Source organism: Nelusetta ayraudi, unplaced genomic scaffold, assembly GCF_046127955.1.
Source record: "Nelusetta ayraudi isolate G7.1 ecotype Tasmania unplaced genomic scaffold, CSIRO-AGI_Nayr_v1 ptg000022l, whole genome shotgun sequence".
Classification (NCBI taxonomy): domain Eukaryota; kingdom Metazoa; phylum Chordata; class Actinopteri; order Tetraodontiformes; family Monacanthidae; genus Nelusetta; species Nelusetta ayraudi.
The window spans coordinates 2861521-2878026 of record NW_027466072.1 but is presented as its reverse complement, the minus strand read 5'-3'; the positions used below and the strand labels follow the sequence as shown (position 1 = coordinate 2878026).

The 16506-nt window shown below is 44.1% G+C and overlaps 2 protein-coding genes across 2 annotated transcripts; both read left to right on the top strand.

Moving 5' to 3' along the window:
- The first annotated feature begins 420 nt into the window (after positions 1-420).
- Positions 421-8550, top strand: LOC142889389 (gap junction gamma-1 protein-like). The gene is made up of 3 exons (XM_076028101.1): positions 421-687; positions 1333-1492; positions 5850-8550. Exon 3 carries the CDS (start codon positions 5906-5908, stop codon positions 7247-7249), a length of 1344 nt encoding a protein of 447 aa, XP_075884216.1. The 5' UTR covers positions 421-687; positions 1333-1492; positions 5850-5905; the 3' UTR covers positions 7250-8550.
- A 339-nt stretch (positions 8551-8889) lies between these two features.
- Positions 8890-14744, top strand: dbf4b (DBF4B-CDC7 kinase regulatory subunit). The gene is made up of 12 exons (XM_076028097.1): positions 8890-9029; positions 9512-9718; positions 9853-10023; positions 10225-10275; positions 10355-10424; positions 10940-11004; positions 11195-11231; positions 11335-11380; positions 11967-12098; positions 12215-12353; positions 12471-12604; positions 12749-14744. Exons 2-12 carry the CDS (start codon positions 9566-9568, stop codon positions 13971-13973), a joined length of 2223 nt encoding a protein of 740 aa, XP_075884212.1. The 5' UTR covers positions 8890-9029; positions 9512-9565; the 3' UTR covers positions 13974-14744.
- The last annotated feature ends 1762 nt before the right edge of the window (positions 14745-16506 follow it).

Here is a 16506-nt window from a genome sequence, read left to right as displayed (position 1 = left end):
GCTAGAGGTCACTGATTATTGTGAAGATTTTTGAAATGATTTCCACATTCTGGTTTGGACCAGTAGCCAGTTTTAGCTAACTACTTGCACAAGAATTGTATAGCGATGATTAAATTCATGCTACACTAAACCTTCATGGTGCAGTCAAGTCTAATATATTCAATTATACAATATGTTCATATTGTTATTTATAAATAAATGTATAATTTCTATCATTTTTATTATTGAAATACTAAAAAACAAACTTTATTAAACCATGCTAATATTATTCCTTTCCTTTCAGTGATAAAGGAATGTTGGTTTATTACTTCAAATGCTTGTGCGCGCACTCCCCACACACACACACACACACACACACACACACACACACACACACACACACACACAGGCTCCTCCTTGGCAGCCGTCGGTCTCTGTTTAAACCGTCCAGCACTCCCCCCCCCCCCCCCCCCCCTCTCTGTCGGCTTCAACGGCGCCTCGCCGGGATAAAGAGTCACTCCTGGAACCTCCAGCTAATCATGAGGGGACATTTAACTGGCGCACAACTTCGAGCGATAGTCAGTACTGGGCATTTTTCCGAGCTAATGTGAGGAGTGAAAGTCAAGTTTGGCTCCTCCTGAGAGAGTCCCCCCGTTCCTGCCAGTCGACGGGCGTTTGCGCCGAGAGGAAGCGGCGCCAAACGACAAGGTAAGGATGCTGTACCATTCCACTTCACGGGGATTAGTAACACGTTTTGTCGGCGCATGTTTGACTTTTGTGGTTTGAAAGGCTAGAATGTATGAGGAATTATTGATTAGTTCAGGCACCGTGGGAAAAAATGTACTCAAATTTCACAGCAAAGAATGAAAGAATGTCTTCAAGCAAACTTGGCCATGCTCATTAGTTGGTGGACGTCAGCCTGCTGATGTTAGCATTTGAAACTATCGAGCCAGTGTTATTTGAATATCCCTTAATTGTGTGTATGAGAATCATTGGCAAATTATCATTAAAAAAAAATAATTTAAAAAATTGTTAAAAATCTTCCGAAAGAATTGTCTGACGAACTGGCAGTCTTTCTTGTGTTATTCAAACACTTACAGGTTGAAAATGACATTTTAGGTGTTTTTTTTTTTCCTACCTAGCGAATGAGTATTTTCTGTGATTGCTCTCTCTCTCTCCCTCTCTCTCTCTCTCTCTCTCTCTCTCTCTCTCTCACTCTCTCTCTCTCTCACTCTCACTCTCTCGCTCTCTCTCTGTCTGACTTTTCTTTTCTCCTCAAATAAACTATTGAGTTACAAATCATAACAAAAGTGTTTGCCAACACCTCTGTCTTTTTGTTATTTGTTATTGCAGCATTGTCACGACTAGCCAAAACAGAGTAACTGTTCTCTCCATGGGTCCCGGAGAGAAGTGGCGCCATAAAACAACCAAATCGCAGGGCCCAGCGTGACCAGATGAAATACTTTATTGGAGTTGATCAAGTGACAGACTCTGCGACACTCTACCACTTTAGGTAAGGCTTTCAGAAAACTTTCAGGAAAAGCTCCTGAAGTAGGGAAAGTAGTGTGATAGCTGGGAAATGATTCCTGTTCAGTGGCCAGAGTTCAATTATATCTCCCTTACAGTAGCTAAATGCCTTGTTAGTTCATTAATCTTAAATGGTTTTGTTACTGGAAAGTCATTCTACCTATTTGAATTGGAAAATAGCCATAGAATTTCTCTTGATGTCATTTAAATCATCACAAAGAGAGGCATCGTTTCTAACATCATTATCTATCGGTATAGTTTGAAATTTTGTCTTGTACGTATGTGAATTGGAGGCAAATACCATTAAAAAAAAAAAACTAAAACATTCTAGACTGTCAATGTTCAGTTCCTTCAGTTCCAGCATATTAAATAATGACAACCTGAACTTTTCTTCTCTTTTTTCAGGGGGTTTAGTCAGAGCATACATCCAAAGCGTGCTTATAACTTTCTATTTATTAAGATTTTATTTACGTTAACCAAAATATAAATGATGCTGAACTGTCAGACCTCTGTCTGTTGCTTTGTCGCTAATGAAGATAAAATACCTCTAAATGCACACATACGAATATGTGCAATGTCAGCAAACTACTGACTTTTTAAGAGCGCCTTTCAAGTTAATAGTGAGATTTTGGGTGGTGCGTCATTAGACCGCTTTAGCGGAAACCTCAAACATTCACAGCTTGAAGTCTTCTTTAAAAGGCATGTGCACGGCCGGCTGATCTTTAAAGTCACACCGCTCAAATAGTTATTTTACTAGGCACTGTGGGAAACTGGAGGCTGTTGGTCTGGGCCAGGAAGACGCTGAGGGAAAATGCACTTTATTGGTGTATGGCATCATTTCAAGTCTGTTCCTAGAGATTATTCTATTTTCTCCATTCCATAGAAAGAATTCACTGCGCATGCTTTACTGGGTGTGGTTCATTTTATTTGGTCAACTTAACGATGCAATCAGTATTTTCACACCAGTTGAAGTGTCTACACCAGTTTCTGATTTGCTAAAGGAATTGTTAATGAGCGCTCCGGGTGTATTTACTCCCACAATCCGGCGTGTGTTGTTAATTTCATTGTTCATGTTGGAATTTTTATGTTTCCTTCAAAGTAAGGATGGTAATATTCAATCATTCTCCAACCTGGATGCATCTACAAGCAGCCTGTTCTTTACAACAGGTGCGTGAATAAACTACTGTCCTGGCCGATAGAAAGAACCCATGTTTTGTTAAGGTCGCTCAGTGGCATAACGTTGACAATTGTTTGCTTTCTATCAGAATCTCAAAATATATCATTTAGCCAAACCCAGTTAAAATTCAAATTTATATATATATATATATATATACATATATATATATATATATATATATATATATATATATATATATATGTATATATATATATATATATATATATGTATGTATATATATATATATATAAAGACTATGTTGTAGTTTTTAGTCACACACAAAGTATATGTGTAAATATATCATTGTTATTAGTACGTTATTATTATTATTATCATTAATATTATTATTGTTATTGTTATTATTATTATTAGTAGTAGTAGTAGTAGAAGTAGTAGGAGTAGTAGTATTAGTATTATTAGTATTAGTGGAAACAAAGCCGTGTGAAGGATTTCAATGTTGCCCTTAACGAGATGTGTGTGTGTGTGTGTGTGTGTGTGTGTGTGTGTGTGTGTGTGTGTGTGGGTGTGTGTGTGTGTGTGTGGGGGTGTGTGTTTGGTAATGGCTGCACTACAAACAGGGTCTTCAAATAGTATATTACACAATACTGCCAGATGTGCGTTTGTAGATGGCATGTGACTCCTAATGAGAGAGTGGAGAGGTTTTTTTTTTTTCCTTTTTACAGACACATTAGGAGGCTTGTCAACAGCATCTGGCCACAATTTCAGTGAATAGTACCATACATGAGAAGCAAGCATTTTCTTGAATGAGTTTCTGCAAAAAAAAAAAGCAAATTCTCTTGAGGTACAATTAATTATCTATAAATATAGCTATTCAAATAATAACTCTAACTAAGATTAATGGTCTTAAAAATGTTTTTTTTTTCTGTTACAACAATAGCATGCACGGTGCCACTGATTGTTAGATGATTACTGGTAACCTAAAAAACCCTCTGAAGTCACATTAAAATAAACATACACAAATATCACAGGAGAGTGAACCTCTGTGATTCTGGTTTTTGAAGGAAGAAAAAGCGCTCAGTTGTTTGCAGCGCAGGTTTTGGCACAGATGGATGTCTGCAGGATAAATAGGGTTTTTCCCCCTTCTTCTTCTTTTTCTTCTTCTTCTTCTTTTTTCATGACAGGATGCTGAAGTGGTCCAGTTCACTAGAGGACAAAGGGGTTTTGTCAAATTTAATTACAGAACAAACTATATGTTCACAGATGAACTGTATATTGAAAAGAAGTACAAATATATTCATGGCAGATGATGTGAATATATCATCATAGAATGCATCTTCCTCCCCCAAAAAGTTACATGTCTTTAACATGGAACAGCCCAAGATGCAAAATGGCTATCAGGGCATTCAGTTAACAATAGCAATTATGGTTCAACATTCCACTCTCACCATTCCTCCTCCATGTGTGTACTAATGCCAGCGGTGTGTTTAGACATGAGCTTTAGTGCACGGCTATTAAAAGACTCATGTTGTTTTTGTGGAAAAAGGATTTGATAAATATTTTTTAAAGAATCAAAGCGACTGAAGCTGTCTGCAGCATTAAATGCTTTTGAACTTTTGGAAAGAAAAAAACAAAACAACTCCTATCACCTGAAAACAGTACAATACTTAGCCCTCTGTTTAAAGTTACCAGAAAAGATTGTAGCTGTCAATTATATAATCATTGAACCTTGTGTTTAAAAAGAGGCAAAGGCAAGGCAGCCTCAGAGGGTTGGGTTTTCTCTAACCTTGGTGGGGGGTGGGGGGGGGGGTATCATAAAGGAATCAGTGCCGGTCGTGACATCACAAAGAGTTGATTCCAGCAGTGGGTGTTTTTGCAGACACTTTGAAAAGTGGAGCGAGCAAAAGAAGCAGAGTGTGCACTTTTCTGAATTTGTGGAGCTAGCTAACAGGATAGAAACAAATAAGTTAGCAAGCGTAAAGTTAATTTTGTATATTATGAAACCCTTAATCACTCAATTTTGTTTTCACGTCATTATGGAGTAGCACGTGTCCTCCCCTGTCGGCAGTTGCACAAAAAATACCAACCACGAATTGACTTTAATCCTCTTGCTCGCAAAAACAGCAGGCGTGGCATCTCTACGAGTTTCCTCCGCGGAGGTTCAGTGTGTTGTGCCTGTGCAGTCTGTGACCTGTCACTTATCAGTCTGTCTCTGGGACAGACAAAGATAAGCCTTCCGAGTGACATCACTCATTAGCCCTTTTGCGAATACCTACATCTTTGTGAACGGTGAATGCATTGTTGGACAGAGTTGAATTGAGACGAGAAAAAAAAAAAGCCCCCAACAAAACACTCCCTCCATTCAGAGTCTGAAGAGGTGAACGGGTGCATGAAGCCGTCCTGCTGATGTTTGGTTGGTCTGAAGGGAGTTTTCCACGGTGAAGACACTGCTTAGAACGAGTGCCGAAATGTGTATGTTAAGTTAAAGAGAACTCTCACCTTAAAGTAAAATGTCACCATAAAGTAAAAATAAATACTGTCAGCTTAAAGTGAAATAAATAAAAAAAATAATCTTTAACTGACACAACATTAAGCAAGATGTATACAATGAAATTGCACAGGGGAAAATCATCTTAACTATAAAGAAAGCTCTTAATTAGGGAAGTGTCGTCAACGCTGTATAGTAAGTTTAGAGCATATAGTAATGTATAGCTTTAGTATTCTACCTGTTTTTTTTTCATCTAAACGCTTTCACTTCACTTTTGCTGATATTTATTATGTCTTTGCTGGTGTTCTTGCGAAGAGGTGACAGTAGCCTGGTGTTTTCTCGCCCAGTGAAAAGGGAGTTAAAAGCCAAGCAAACATCTATGACATTTTCCCACGGCCGACACTGTAACCTCCAGCCCAAACCCCCAAGTGTCTCCATAGTGAGCGGTGGACGGAGTAATAATGAGCGTGGAAGTAGCTCCACCCCCAGCCAGCATGCTAGCGGGCCCCTGCTTGTTTTTCTCACATTTCCTGTGGGAAAAAAAAACCTTGAAACTTATATTCTCTGTGACACCCCAAGTATATAATTTTATCCAAATGATTCATATTCTCTTTTCAGACATTTTGAGACGTCATTACAATATGTGATCTTTACTTTTTTGGTAATTTTGAGTGGTTAGTGGTGGCTGAATCATCTCTTCTATCTCTTCTATCTCTTCAGGGAAGTGAATGCGGACCTAAGTTGCCTCTGTTGCTGTGATCCTCTGACCCACGACGATGAGTTGGAGTTTCCTGACCCGCCTCCTCGAAGAAATCCACAACCATTCCACGTTCGTGGGGAAGATCTGGCTCACCGTCCTCGTGGTGTTCCGCATCGTGCTGACGGCCGTCGGGGGGGAGTCCATCTACTACGACGAGCAGAGCAAGTTTGTGTGCAACACGGGCCAGCCGGGCTGCGAGAACGTCTGCTATGACGCCTTCGCCCCGCTCTCGCACGTCCGCTTCTGGGTCTTCCAGATCATCCTGGTGGCCACCCCCTCGCTCATGTACCTCGGCTACGCCGTCAACAAGATTGCCCGGGCGGAGGAGCAGGCGGACAGCAGGGTGGCCAAGGGCTTAGTGCAGAGGAAGGTGAAGAAGAAGCACTACGTGGCTGGCAGGAAGCAGCACAGGGGGATCGAGGAGGCTGAGGACGACCAAGAAGAAGACCCCATGGTGTATGAAATGGCGGAGACGGAGTGCGACGGCGGCGGGGCGGCCAACGCCAATGGCGCAGACGGAAAAGACAAGGCCAAGGCTCGTCACGACGGGCGCCAGCGCATCAGACAGGACGGTCTGATGCGGATCTACGTCCTGCAGCTGCTGGCCCGCTCCTTGCTGGAGGTGGCCTTCCTGTGCGGCCAGTACGTCCTGTACGGGTTCGCCGTGCCCGCCACCTACATGTGCTCGCAGCTGCCCTGCCCCCACAACGTGGACTGCTTCATATCGCGGCCCACCGAGAAAACCATCTTCCTGCTCATCATGTACACCGTGTCCATGCTCTGTCTGACGCTCAACGTGTGGGAGATGCTCCACCTGGGCGTCGGGACCATCTGCGAGATTGTCCGCTCGCAGCAGCACCACCTGCACGACGAGGAGCTGTACGGACTGACGCAGGCGCACGGGGCTTCTCATGAGGCCGGACTGAGCAAGGAGGAATACAACAGCTACTCTTTCTCTTGGCCGTCCCCTTCGGCGCCCCCTGGCTACAACATCGCCATCAAGCCCCCGCCGGTGGTGTCCCACGGGCCGCCGCTGCCCATCTCCGATCTCACCAACGCCAAGATGGCGTGCCGGCAGAACCACGTGAACATAGCGCACGAGGAGCGCCAGCAGTACAACAACGATGAGAACCTCTGCAGAGCCGGAATGGGCGACGCCCACGGAGAGAGCTACCACGTCCAGAGCAAGCTGGAGGCGGACGGTCAGTCGCAGAGTCACAGCAACGGCCACAGCAAGACTCAGCGGGAACACAAACACCGACAGCCTTCCAAGCACTCCTCCAGCAAGGCGGACACGGACAGAGGCAGCAGCAGCACCAGCAGCAAGTACGGAGTCATCAAAGGCTCCGAGTGGATCTGAAATACAGACCCCAAGACTTTCTTTGTCGTCAAGACGTTTGACTCCCCCATTGTGTGTAGAAGACGGACAGCGCCCTCTGTTTGCTGTTTCTTCTGTAGCATTTGTCCGATAAGTTTATTCTCCAATGGATTTTTCCCTTGTCATCTATAAGCTCTGTCCTGTCAGCTTCAACTTATGCAGTATCTTTACTTCGCTGACAAAAACACACAAGTAACTGAAGTTACTTATTGATGCGTAGATGTTTGTTATACAGTACAATGTATATATACACAATTTATATGCGATGTATGAATCTATCGTGGAGAGAACTCTAACCCTAAAAAATGTCACTTAGTGCACCTGCAGTAACACAAATGTTTTACTGATGGCTTAATTATCCTTTTTTTTTCACGTTCAAATAAATAAAATAGTTTAATTTTTTTGGTATTCATCATGTTTTACATCATCCAAAAATCTGAGAGTTCCAGGCGCACAGGTTGAACTCAAGACTTGAAGGTGAAATTTGGATCTTCTTGTTTTTTTCTTACATTTTGTTTATTCTACAAACAAAAAAAAAAACATGTTATTAGTTTATAAAAGTAGTGATTATCAGACAAGTGTTAATTTGGAGTTTTACGTCCCAGATACTTGAATTGTGTTCTAAGGAAAGAATTGTTAATGCTGACCATAATCGTAGGAGAAACTTTCATTGAGTAAAAACTTGTTATGACTCTTTGCCAGTGTTTACAGCAGTTTGTGTTTTTCTACTTTTGAAAGTAAATGACAAGAAAAACTCCAAATATGCAACTTGCCAAATTATAAGAGCAATTTGAGTATTGTGGAAGGGTAGAAGGAAATGATGTGATGCATTCAATGTGAGTCCAACATGATGAGCTGTATCTACTCTCTCTATATATTTTCCAGCAGGAATATGCAACAGAGTACAGAGATTGTCTCGAAAGGATGGAAAGGTGCCTTACTTTAAACAATGTGCTGAACCTTGATAATATGACAACTGCTGCATAATATGCATCTGTGTCATTCTGCATGTGAGGGAAAGGACAGGGATACTAGACAGTTATTAGATTATGTTAGAAGAAGTGCTGGCCAAGTTAAATAAACCTTTGCTATGATGAGACTCTCGTCAGCTTTGTCAGTTTTTACATTATTTCCTTGTTTATGTCCTTTTTTTTTTACTTTGTGAGTTTGACCTGTGAGTTTACTGTCATGTTTAATTCCTTTGTCACTATGCAATACGTTTCTTAGAAACATTTTTATAAACAAAATGCATGTTTTTGAATAAAGATTTTATACATGGTTCGGAATTTATTTATTTATTTATTTTTCAAAAAGACGTACTTACAGCATTGAACTATTATGTTCAAACTGTTTTTCTGGGGAAAAAAAAAAAAAAAAAAAAAAACTAAACTAAATCATTGAGGGCGCATCTACGTGCTGCTCCCTGCTGGAACAGATGATATTAGCATTCCACTGACGTTACAGTTCACAATAGGTTGACATGACTGTCAGTACGTCAGATTATTGTCGTTTCTTGAGATTGAGAATTTTGTGTTCATGGTGCATTTAAACGTCCACGAATGAGGACGTAAGATATCCATTGCAATGGCAATGGCTATTATGATATAATTCCCACATTGCGATCATAAATAGAAGCTGTGCCGGAAATGACGCAATGTATACGCACGCGTCTCTCAGTGTTTTTTAAAAAGCGGCGGTTGATTCTTCGAAGCCGCAGCAGGAAAAGTAATTTCATCGCGGTGTTACCGGACGATGATCAAACGTAGGTGTACCGGCTGTTCGGCGCATTTCCAAACTGCGTAGAAATGGCTCGCTAGACATGTAAAGATTCCCCCAAGAGACCGCATCGTTTTTGTTCAAACTGATTGTAATCTGTTGAAGCTAAGATGGCTAGTGCTAACCGTAGCTCAGTTTGCTAACAGAGGCTAACCGAGTTGACAGTGAGTGCCGTAGTGAGAGATGGACGGTCTGGCACGTAGTCAGGCCGCTGGACAAAACTGATGAACGATTTATTTATTTATTTATTTTTTAATTTTTTTTTTTAGCGTAAACCAGCTGATTGTCAAGTCACTCTTGACTTTTAATGTCCCTTTTACTTTCATTTCACTCTTCCCACTACTTAAAGGCCTATCGTATGTGTCAATGTTTAAATGCAATGGGCTTGATCAGACGAAATCACTCCTAACCGTAAACACACCGTGCTACAGCACAGTTACTAACTATTTTCTTGATTTCTCCTCTTAGGTGCATCCTGGTAACTTATTTTACGTTTGGGCGTTTGTGAAGAACACCGGGATCATGCAGCCGCAACAGCATGAAGAGGAGCAGCAGAACCCTTTTGGCCCCCTGTGTCCTGGTCAGAAAAAGCTCTCGGGTAAAACCTTCTACCTGGACAGTGTGAAGAAACGATCAACAGCTGTCCTTCTGGAGACTATCTCGTTTTTGGGAGGGGTAAGATATGTAGCATCCTTCCTGCCATTCTTATGAGACACACTCATCTGAAATGTATGATCAGACTGACAGTTTCTTATGTCCCACTGTTTTTACATGGTCGTATTTTGTTTCCATCATTTTCTGCTGTGAAGGGCGTAGAGAGTTTTCTGCACAAGGATGTCAGCTTTGTAGTGACTGGAAATCAGGAGTGTCTTAACAAGCAGAGGGACACAGATACAAAGGCTACGGTAGTGGGGAAAAGTGAGGAAGCTCAGCATCCCATCATGTCAAGAGAGAGAAGACCAGGAACCCCAAGACCAGCGGTAAATAATAATAATAATGATAACTATTATTAAGTTGTCGGATATTAAAATTCTTTGCAAAATTTCTGAAGAAAATTGGTTTAAGATATTTTGCACCAAAGTAATTATTATTATTATTATTTTTTTATTTAACCATGGTAAGGTTTACATTTTTGGATTTTAATATAAATACTATGCATGTCTGTGTGTTTTCCTCTGTAGGCTTGTGGCAGCCGTGGAAAGGCACTGCTTGAAAAAGCCATTCGCAACTATGTAAGTCGGAGTCTTTGTATATTGATCACGTATTGAAGACTAAAGTGCATTGAAATCTTGACTTGGATTCCTACTGTAGGAGCAGCTGCAGAAGAGCAGCGTGTTGGCCAATGCCCGGTCTTGGGGTGTCAAGATATTGTACGTGGATGGTATCCTTTTGACAGAGAATTCTTGCTTGCTTTCTTTGCTCTTAACTGCAGTAAAGCTGTGCTTGCAGCAGATGGCACCATAAGGATGTATGCTTCTTTATTTTCCTGGTTTCTTTCTGTGTTTTGCATGTTAGGTAGAATCTTAAATGGGGAAATTGTAGCACTGATGATGTATGTGTAATACACATACATCACTAAAATAAAAACTTGTATAATACAAAAAAAAAAAAAAAATTAATCAAACTAATGCACATAATAAGATAAACAAGAAACATTATATACAGCAACACAAATCTGCAGAAGCAGTTCAGTGCTTCTGACAGCAAACAGGAACAGTTACAGTGTGTAATTCATCTTTCACAGGAGGAGGAGGCAAAGCATAGCACAGTGTGTTTTGTGAAGGCACCACAAGCGACCTACAGTACCTACCTGGTCATGTAAAAAATAAAATATCCAAGTTTCAGTTTTCAGATTGGAATGAGAAACCCTGCATTGTCCCTTAATGTAGAATCCAGATGTCATTTTACACTTAAAGCAGCTGACTCGGGAGAGTTTACGATCCACACACAAGAAGCCTGAGGTAAAATGTTTGTCCTCTGCGTGTACACACACACACACACACACACACACACACACACACACACACACAAAAGCGCAAGCACATTAAAATTTTAAAAAGTGGCAATGGTTCGAATAATAAAGAATCTCAAAACATATTTAATGACATTTTTTATTTTATAATGCTATTTCTTTTTCTTTTTTTTATGTAGAAGACTCACACCAAGAAACCGTCTCATGTTGTCAAAGGTTAGTTGTCATAATATAAATGTAATTTCTTCTGGCCCAGTCTCGCTGTTTGTGGAGAATATATCGAATATCACTGCCCTCTCTCACTTCTCCTGGATTGCAGCGGCATCTCTACGATCTCCTTATCTGAAAATTGAAGACTCCAGCAGGTGAGTGTGTGTATTCTCAATGCTGGATTTATCTTGCATCCGTCTCATTCACTGTAGCAGGTGGGTGACACTCACCTGTCCCCACCTTCATGCCCTGCTCCCCCACCAGTGTAATGTCTCGTTGGGGGGGTTTTGTTTCAGTCCAGACGATTTTCATAATTGAACCAGTTTAAGAGTCCCACAGCGTAATGAGAAAAGCCTCGGCCCCCAGCGTCGCCGCTCCCCGGGAGCCTGCGCCCGAAATGGATACAATTCCTGTCCAATGAGACTTTGCGAGCTCCACTGCACGCAGCTGCGGGGGATCTCTGCGTGCGAACAGCCCTTTTCATGCGCCTGCCCATTTCGGCTAATTGAAGTGCTCTGGCTTATGCCGAGGCCGTCGCTTTGAGAGAAACTGAGCCGGCGACATCTGAACCCTCCGCATAATTTTCTGTCTGCCGTTGATCGTAGCCGCGTTGGATCGCGTTCCGCGGAGCGGAGCGATTGCGGGGGTGAATTCCCCGCCGTATCGCCGCTTCTCTGTGTTTACGTGTAACTTTGTGACGCTTAATCATATCGCATGTGCGTCTGTTTTCTGCTTAAACAGGAAATACAAGCCCCTGCACATGCAGTCAATGACCTTCCCCTCGCTGCAGTATCTGGGCCGATTTAGTCCCTTTGAGTCTCCCCCTCCCCCTCAGTTTGAAAAATGGGCCGAGCACAGAGAAAATAAGACAAGGTTTGTTGGCTTCCATTATTTGAAGAGTTGTGACCCCGCTTGCATACATTTTTATTAAAACTTACTATAACCCGTTCTTCTTCTTATTTTCTCTGGTTTGTTCTTTGTTCCCAAAGGAAAAGGCAGCAGAGCGTCAGCAGCCCCCAGGAGAGGCCCGAGACGCCGCTCAGCCTCAACCCTTCACCCTGGAGGCCTCGCAAGAAGGCCGTGTCTTACTGCGAATGTTGTCGTCAGGCCTTCTCCAATGTGGAAGAGGTGGACATTTTTTTTTTTCTCTCCACACATTGACATTTCTTGACCATGACTGAATATTTATGTTGCGATTTGATTTAATGGTCGTTAAAAATTGTTTGCGCTCGTGGCTCCTGGCAGCACTTGCAGTCGGACCTCCACCGCGGCTTCGTGCTGGATCCCTCCAACTACTCTGCAGTCGACCGGCTGGTGGCCGAGATGCTCCCGAGCTTCGACCCCGATCCACCCGAACAACCTGAGGAGACGCTGCATCTGTGGGGTTTTTTTTTTTTTTCATTTGTACTTTCTGCCATTTTACCATTCTACCCATTTTCTTTGCTCTTTTTAACTGTGACAAAGAGCCTTCTGTGTTTTTCTCGATGATTCATTTTTGTATGTTCTTGCTCTTTTCCTCCTAGACCGGGTCCTTTGTCCGGCCATGACGGTTTCGAACTTGAGACTCTAGATGAAGCTGAAGCGGAAGATGCCGTCCGGGCCCTGCAGGGACAGGGGTCCTCGCTCGACAGTTCCCTCGGCCGCTGTCGGAGTCCTGTCGCCCCCCGATCTGGATGCCCACCGCCAGGACTTCTGTTTCCCCTCCGGAGCCCGGCCACGCCCCCCGCCGACCTCCAGCCCTGCTCGACTCCCCGCACGGACCTCCACCAGACGCCCGGCAGTCCGACGATGCCCGTGTTGGATGCCGAGCCCTCGGCCTGCGACGCGTCCGGCGCCCAGCAACTCCCCTCTTGTCCCGACAGCCTGTCTCCGCTCCCCGACCTCTACGTCTTCCCTCCGGTCCTCAGCCCACAAATCTGTCACCCTTCTGAAAACGAGGAGTTTCACCCGCTGTACTCGGACCCGCCCGTACTCAGTCCTCAGCTCTGCGCCGGAGAGGAGCCGGTCTCACCTCCACCTTCCACCGCCTCTCTCCCTCCTCTGGAGGAAATGACGGGGTCAGTCGCAGGAAGCGGAGAGGAAGCGGAGTCGAGGTGCGGTGCTCCGTTTTCACAAGACCGCAAAAAGCGCCGGTGTCCGTCCAGTCCCGAGCACAGCTGGAGCAAAAGACGCAAGAGCGCAAAGCACAGCGGCGGTCGGGAGAGATCGGCCGAGTGTCATCGTCGCGCCATGGACGACTCGAGTTCATCGGACTGCGATCGTAGGTCTCTCTGTCATCGGTCCAGAGACGCGAGTTCCGACGCCCCACGTCTCGTCCCCTGCGCCGAGCCTCAGGAGGCGTCTCCCAGTCCGGACGGTCGACTCTCCCTCTGCCACTCCACGTCTCTGTGTATCGAGCCGGCCCTGATCCCCGACCTGCACCGCCTCTCCTCGCCCTCCTCCGACTCGGACTGGGACAGCGGCCTGCTGTTGCGGCTGGGCCCGGCCTCGGCAGACCCGCCCGCCCCTGCCGACCCGGCAGTGGCGGCGGCGGCCCGCGAGCTGGACACGGAGCTCCTCCACCGGTCCTGCGCCTGGATGCAGGACAGCGGCTACGAGTCGCGGCTCCACACCGTCCTCCAGCCACAGGCCGCGGGGGCCGGGGTCGGGGTCGGGGTGGGGGTGGGGGCAGGGTCGCTGTGCGGGGAAGACGTGGACTCGTCAGCATTTTCCAGAACTTTGGTCAAGATTGTTGAGGTCAAACACTGACGATTGTTTCGCAAAGAGGAACCAGCGCCAGGCACTGTGAGGCACTTTGAGGTGCAGGCTGAATAAATATTTAAAATCCAGCAACGTTAAATGTTTAAACCTCTTACATGGGTCAGCAGATTATCATTATTCTTAATTTAATTATTATTTTTAATATCATGGCAGATGCACAGTGGACGCTGCACTTTCCAATGAATTTTTTCCCCCCGCGGACCTGAAAGCAATGTTCTGCATGTCTTTGCTGACCGCAGACTTTCAGCACCTACATGTCGGTATTGAGAATTTAATGAGGCTTTTCCAAAGGGAGGGTGGATTCCTCCATAACTGTAAGTGCTGCGTCTGGACCAGGCCCCGCCTGCGCTGCAGTGCCGAGGTGTTTGGCGTCAAAAACAAAACTCACTCGGCCACCTGCGAGATGAAAAAACGTCAAAGGTCGAGCGGCTCCCCCTGCCTTTTGAAGGTTGGCCAAAGGCCCGGTGTGTTCAAGGAGACCTGACTTTTTCAAAGTGATACAGCCCCCACTCTGAAACCACAGGGATGTTGATTATCTTTATTTTGTTTTCTATTTATTTTTTTAGGAGTTCATGTTCCTTTAATGGGGCATTGCAGTCCTCAGGAGGACTTGAAAGGCTTTTGGAAACCACGAGGCATTAAACACACTGTGTAAAGACAAACAATCATCTCAGCAAGGGTAATATTCAGCCTTCCACCAACCCATCAACTGCAAGCGGTGATTTTGTAAAATTGTTTGAATAAATGTTTTTAATCATACTGTTCTTGGCTCATTAGCATAGACGACGATCAAAGACGTTCTAATCTGGAGATGCTCTCCAAGCGCTGCTGACTCTGCTAACAGGCCAATGGGAAGGGGGAGATGAGACAAGGGCAGCGTGGGGTTGATGTGTCCCGCACGACTTCGTCGGCCAAGCCAAACGCTGACACAAACACTCTTTGAAATCTAATCTAATAGCCTCGTTATGTAACCTTCAGCTGTCCACATGGGTCCCAGTGAAGGCGTCCTTTGTTAGGACAGCCAGCAAGCAAGCAAACGAGCTTTGGGGGGAGAGAGAGAGACTTTATAACTTCAAAGACTTTTAAAGTCAAGTGATTTGAGAGTTTATTTATTAGGCCTCTCCTGAAACTGTTTGGCCACATATTTCAGAACTCAGACTGTGTTTTGATTTTTTTGTGACCTTCAAGTCTTGGTTTGACACTTGACTGTTAGCTTGTTGCTGTTTCACAAGCAACACAAACGGTAACTGGGTTTCCGTTACCCCTAGAATTGCGCAAAACCTAAATATCGCAATAGAAAACTGGAAAAAACCTCTCCAATAATGGCTAAAAGGCTTTGACGCTCTCATGAGGGGGTCTTTCAGACACATCCATACAGAGGTACAGTATATATCTAAAGTGTCATGGAAACACTTTTTTCACGTTTACTCATCAGTGGATGTGACGTACTGGGGTCACGTGACCAATTCACTTCAAGTGACAATGGCGCGGTATGCTTGGACGGAGGAGGACGCAGAGTAATCACAGAGAAGTAGTCCAAGAGAAAAATATAACAACCATTCTTGACAGCAAACGACATGGAAATGCAGATTTATGGAAAATTGTTTTGTCCCTCCGTCCTGTGTGGGGTCTCCCGGCACGAGATTTGACGAGAATTACGTCTTATGCGTTTCACACCGTTCAATGGAAACACCTGCATTTTGCAACTGTACTATGTTGAAATTTTAGAAATATCGCTTTTTCTTTTTCCTTTTTTTTGCGAAAAACTGTAATGGAAACACAGCGAGTGTTTGGCCTCATATTTCAGAACTCAGACAGTCTTTTGACTTTTCTTGACCTTCAAATCTTGGTTTAACACTTGGCTGTTGGTTTGTTGCTGTTTCTTCACAAGCCACACAAACAGTGTCTGTACACAGTCAACTCTTGCCTAAAAAATGTCCTCTCCTCGTCTTGCTTGGTCCACTTTGACAGTGTTTGCTTAAACACACTTAAACACACTGTCCTGGGAATCATCAGGTCCGTGATGGTGACGACATCCTTTGCCAGGTGTTGTTTTTCTCTTCTTCCAAACGCCTGGAAGGTCCACAAAGGCATTTTTAGCTGGAGGACAAAAACTGTAGTTGGAAAGAGTTACCTGCTGTTTTTTTTTTTGTTTTTTTGTCTGTGTTTGAAGGATCTGTATTATACAAAGTCCCTGCCCATCACTTTTCATTCCAACCTCACATGGTGGTCACTTGACCAATAATCAAGTGAGAAGAGAGGTCTCCAGATATGTGTCTGTGAAAGTTCATCCAGGTCGTCTTTAAGTGGATGGGTTAATTTAGGGCAACTGGACTTGTTCCTGTGATCTTGAAGACTTCTCACAGTCCTCTTCAGTTCTGAACTGAAGAAGCCTTTCGAATGAGAAGTGAAATCTCTTCAAGATCACAAGCCAGGTGTTGTTTTTCTCTTCTTCCAAACGCCTGGAAGGTCCACAAAGGCATTTTTAGCTGGAGGCCAAAAACTGTGAGCGCAACATACT

Bases quoted from the DNA above. Each gene is read 5' to 3' on its own strand.
- LOC142889389 (XM_076028101.1), top strand. From the start codon at position 5,906: ATGAGTTGGAGTTTCCTGACCCGCCTCCTCGAAGAAATCCACAACCAT.
- dbf4b (XM_076028097.1), top strand. From the start codon at position 9,566: ATGCAGCCGCAACAGCATGAAGAGGAGCAGCAGAACCCTTTTGGCCCC. The intron at 10,024-10,224 runs GTAAATAATAAT...TTTCCTCTGTAG, and splicing joins CAGGAACCCCAAGACCAGCG to GCTTGTGGCAGCCGTGGAAA. The intron at 12,099-12,214 runs GTTTGTTGGCTT...TTGTTCCCAAAG, and splicing joins CACAGAGAAAATAAGACAAG to GAAAAGGCAGCAGAGCGTCA.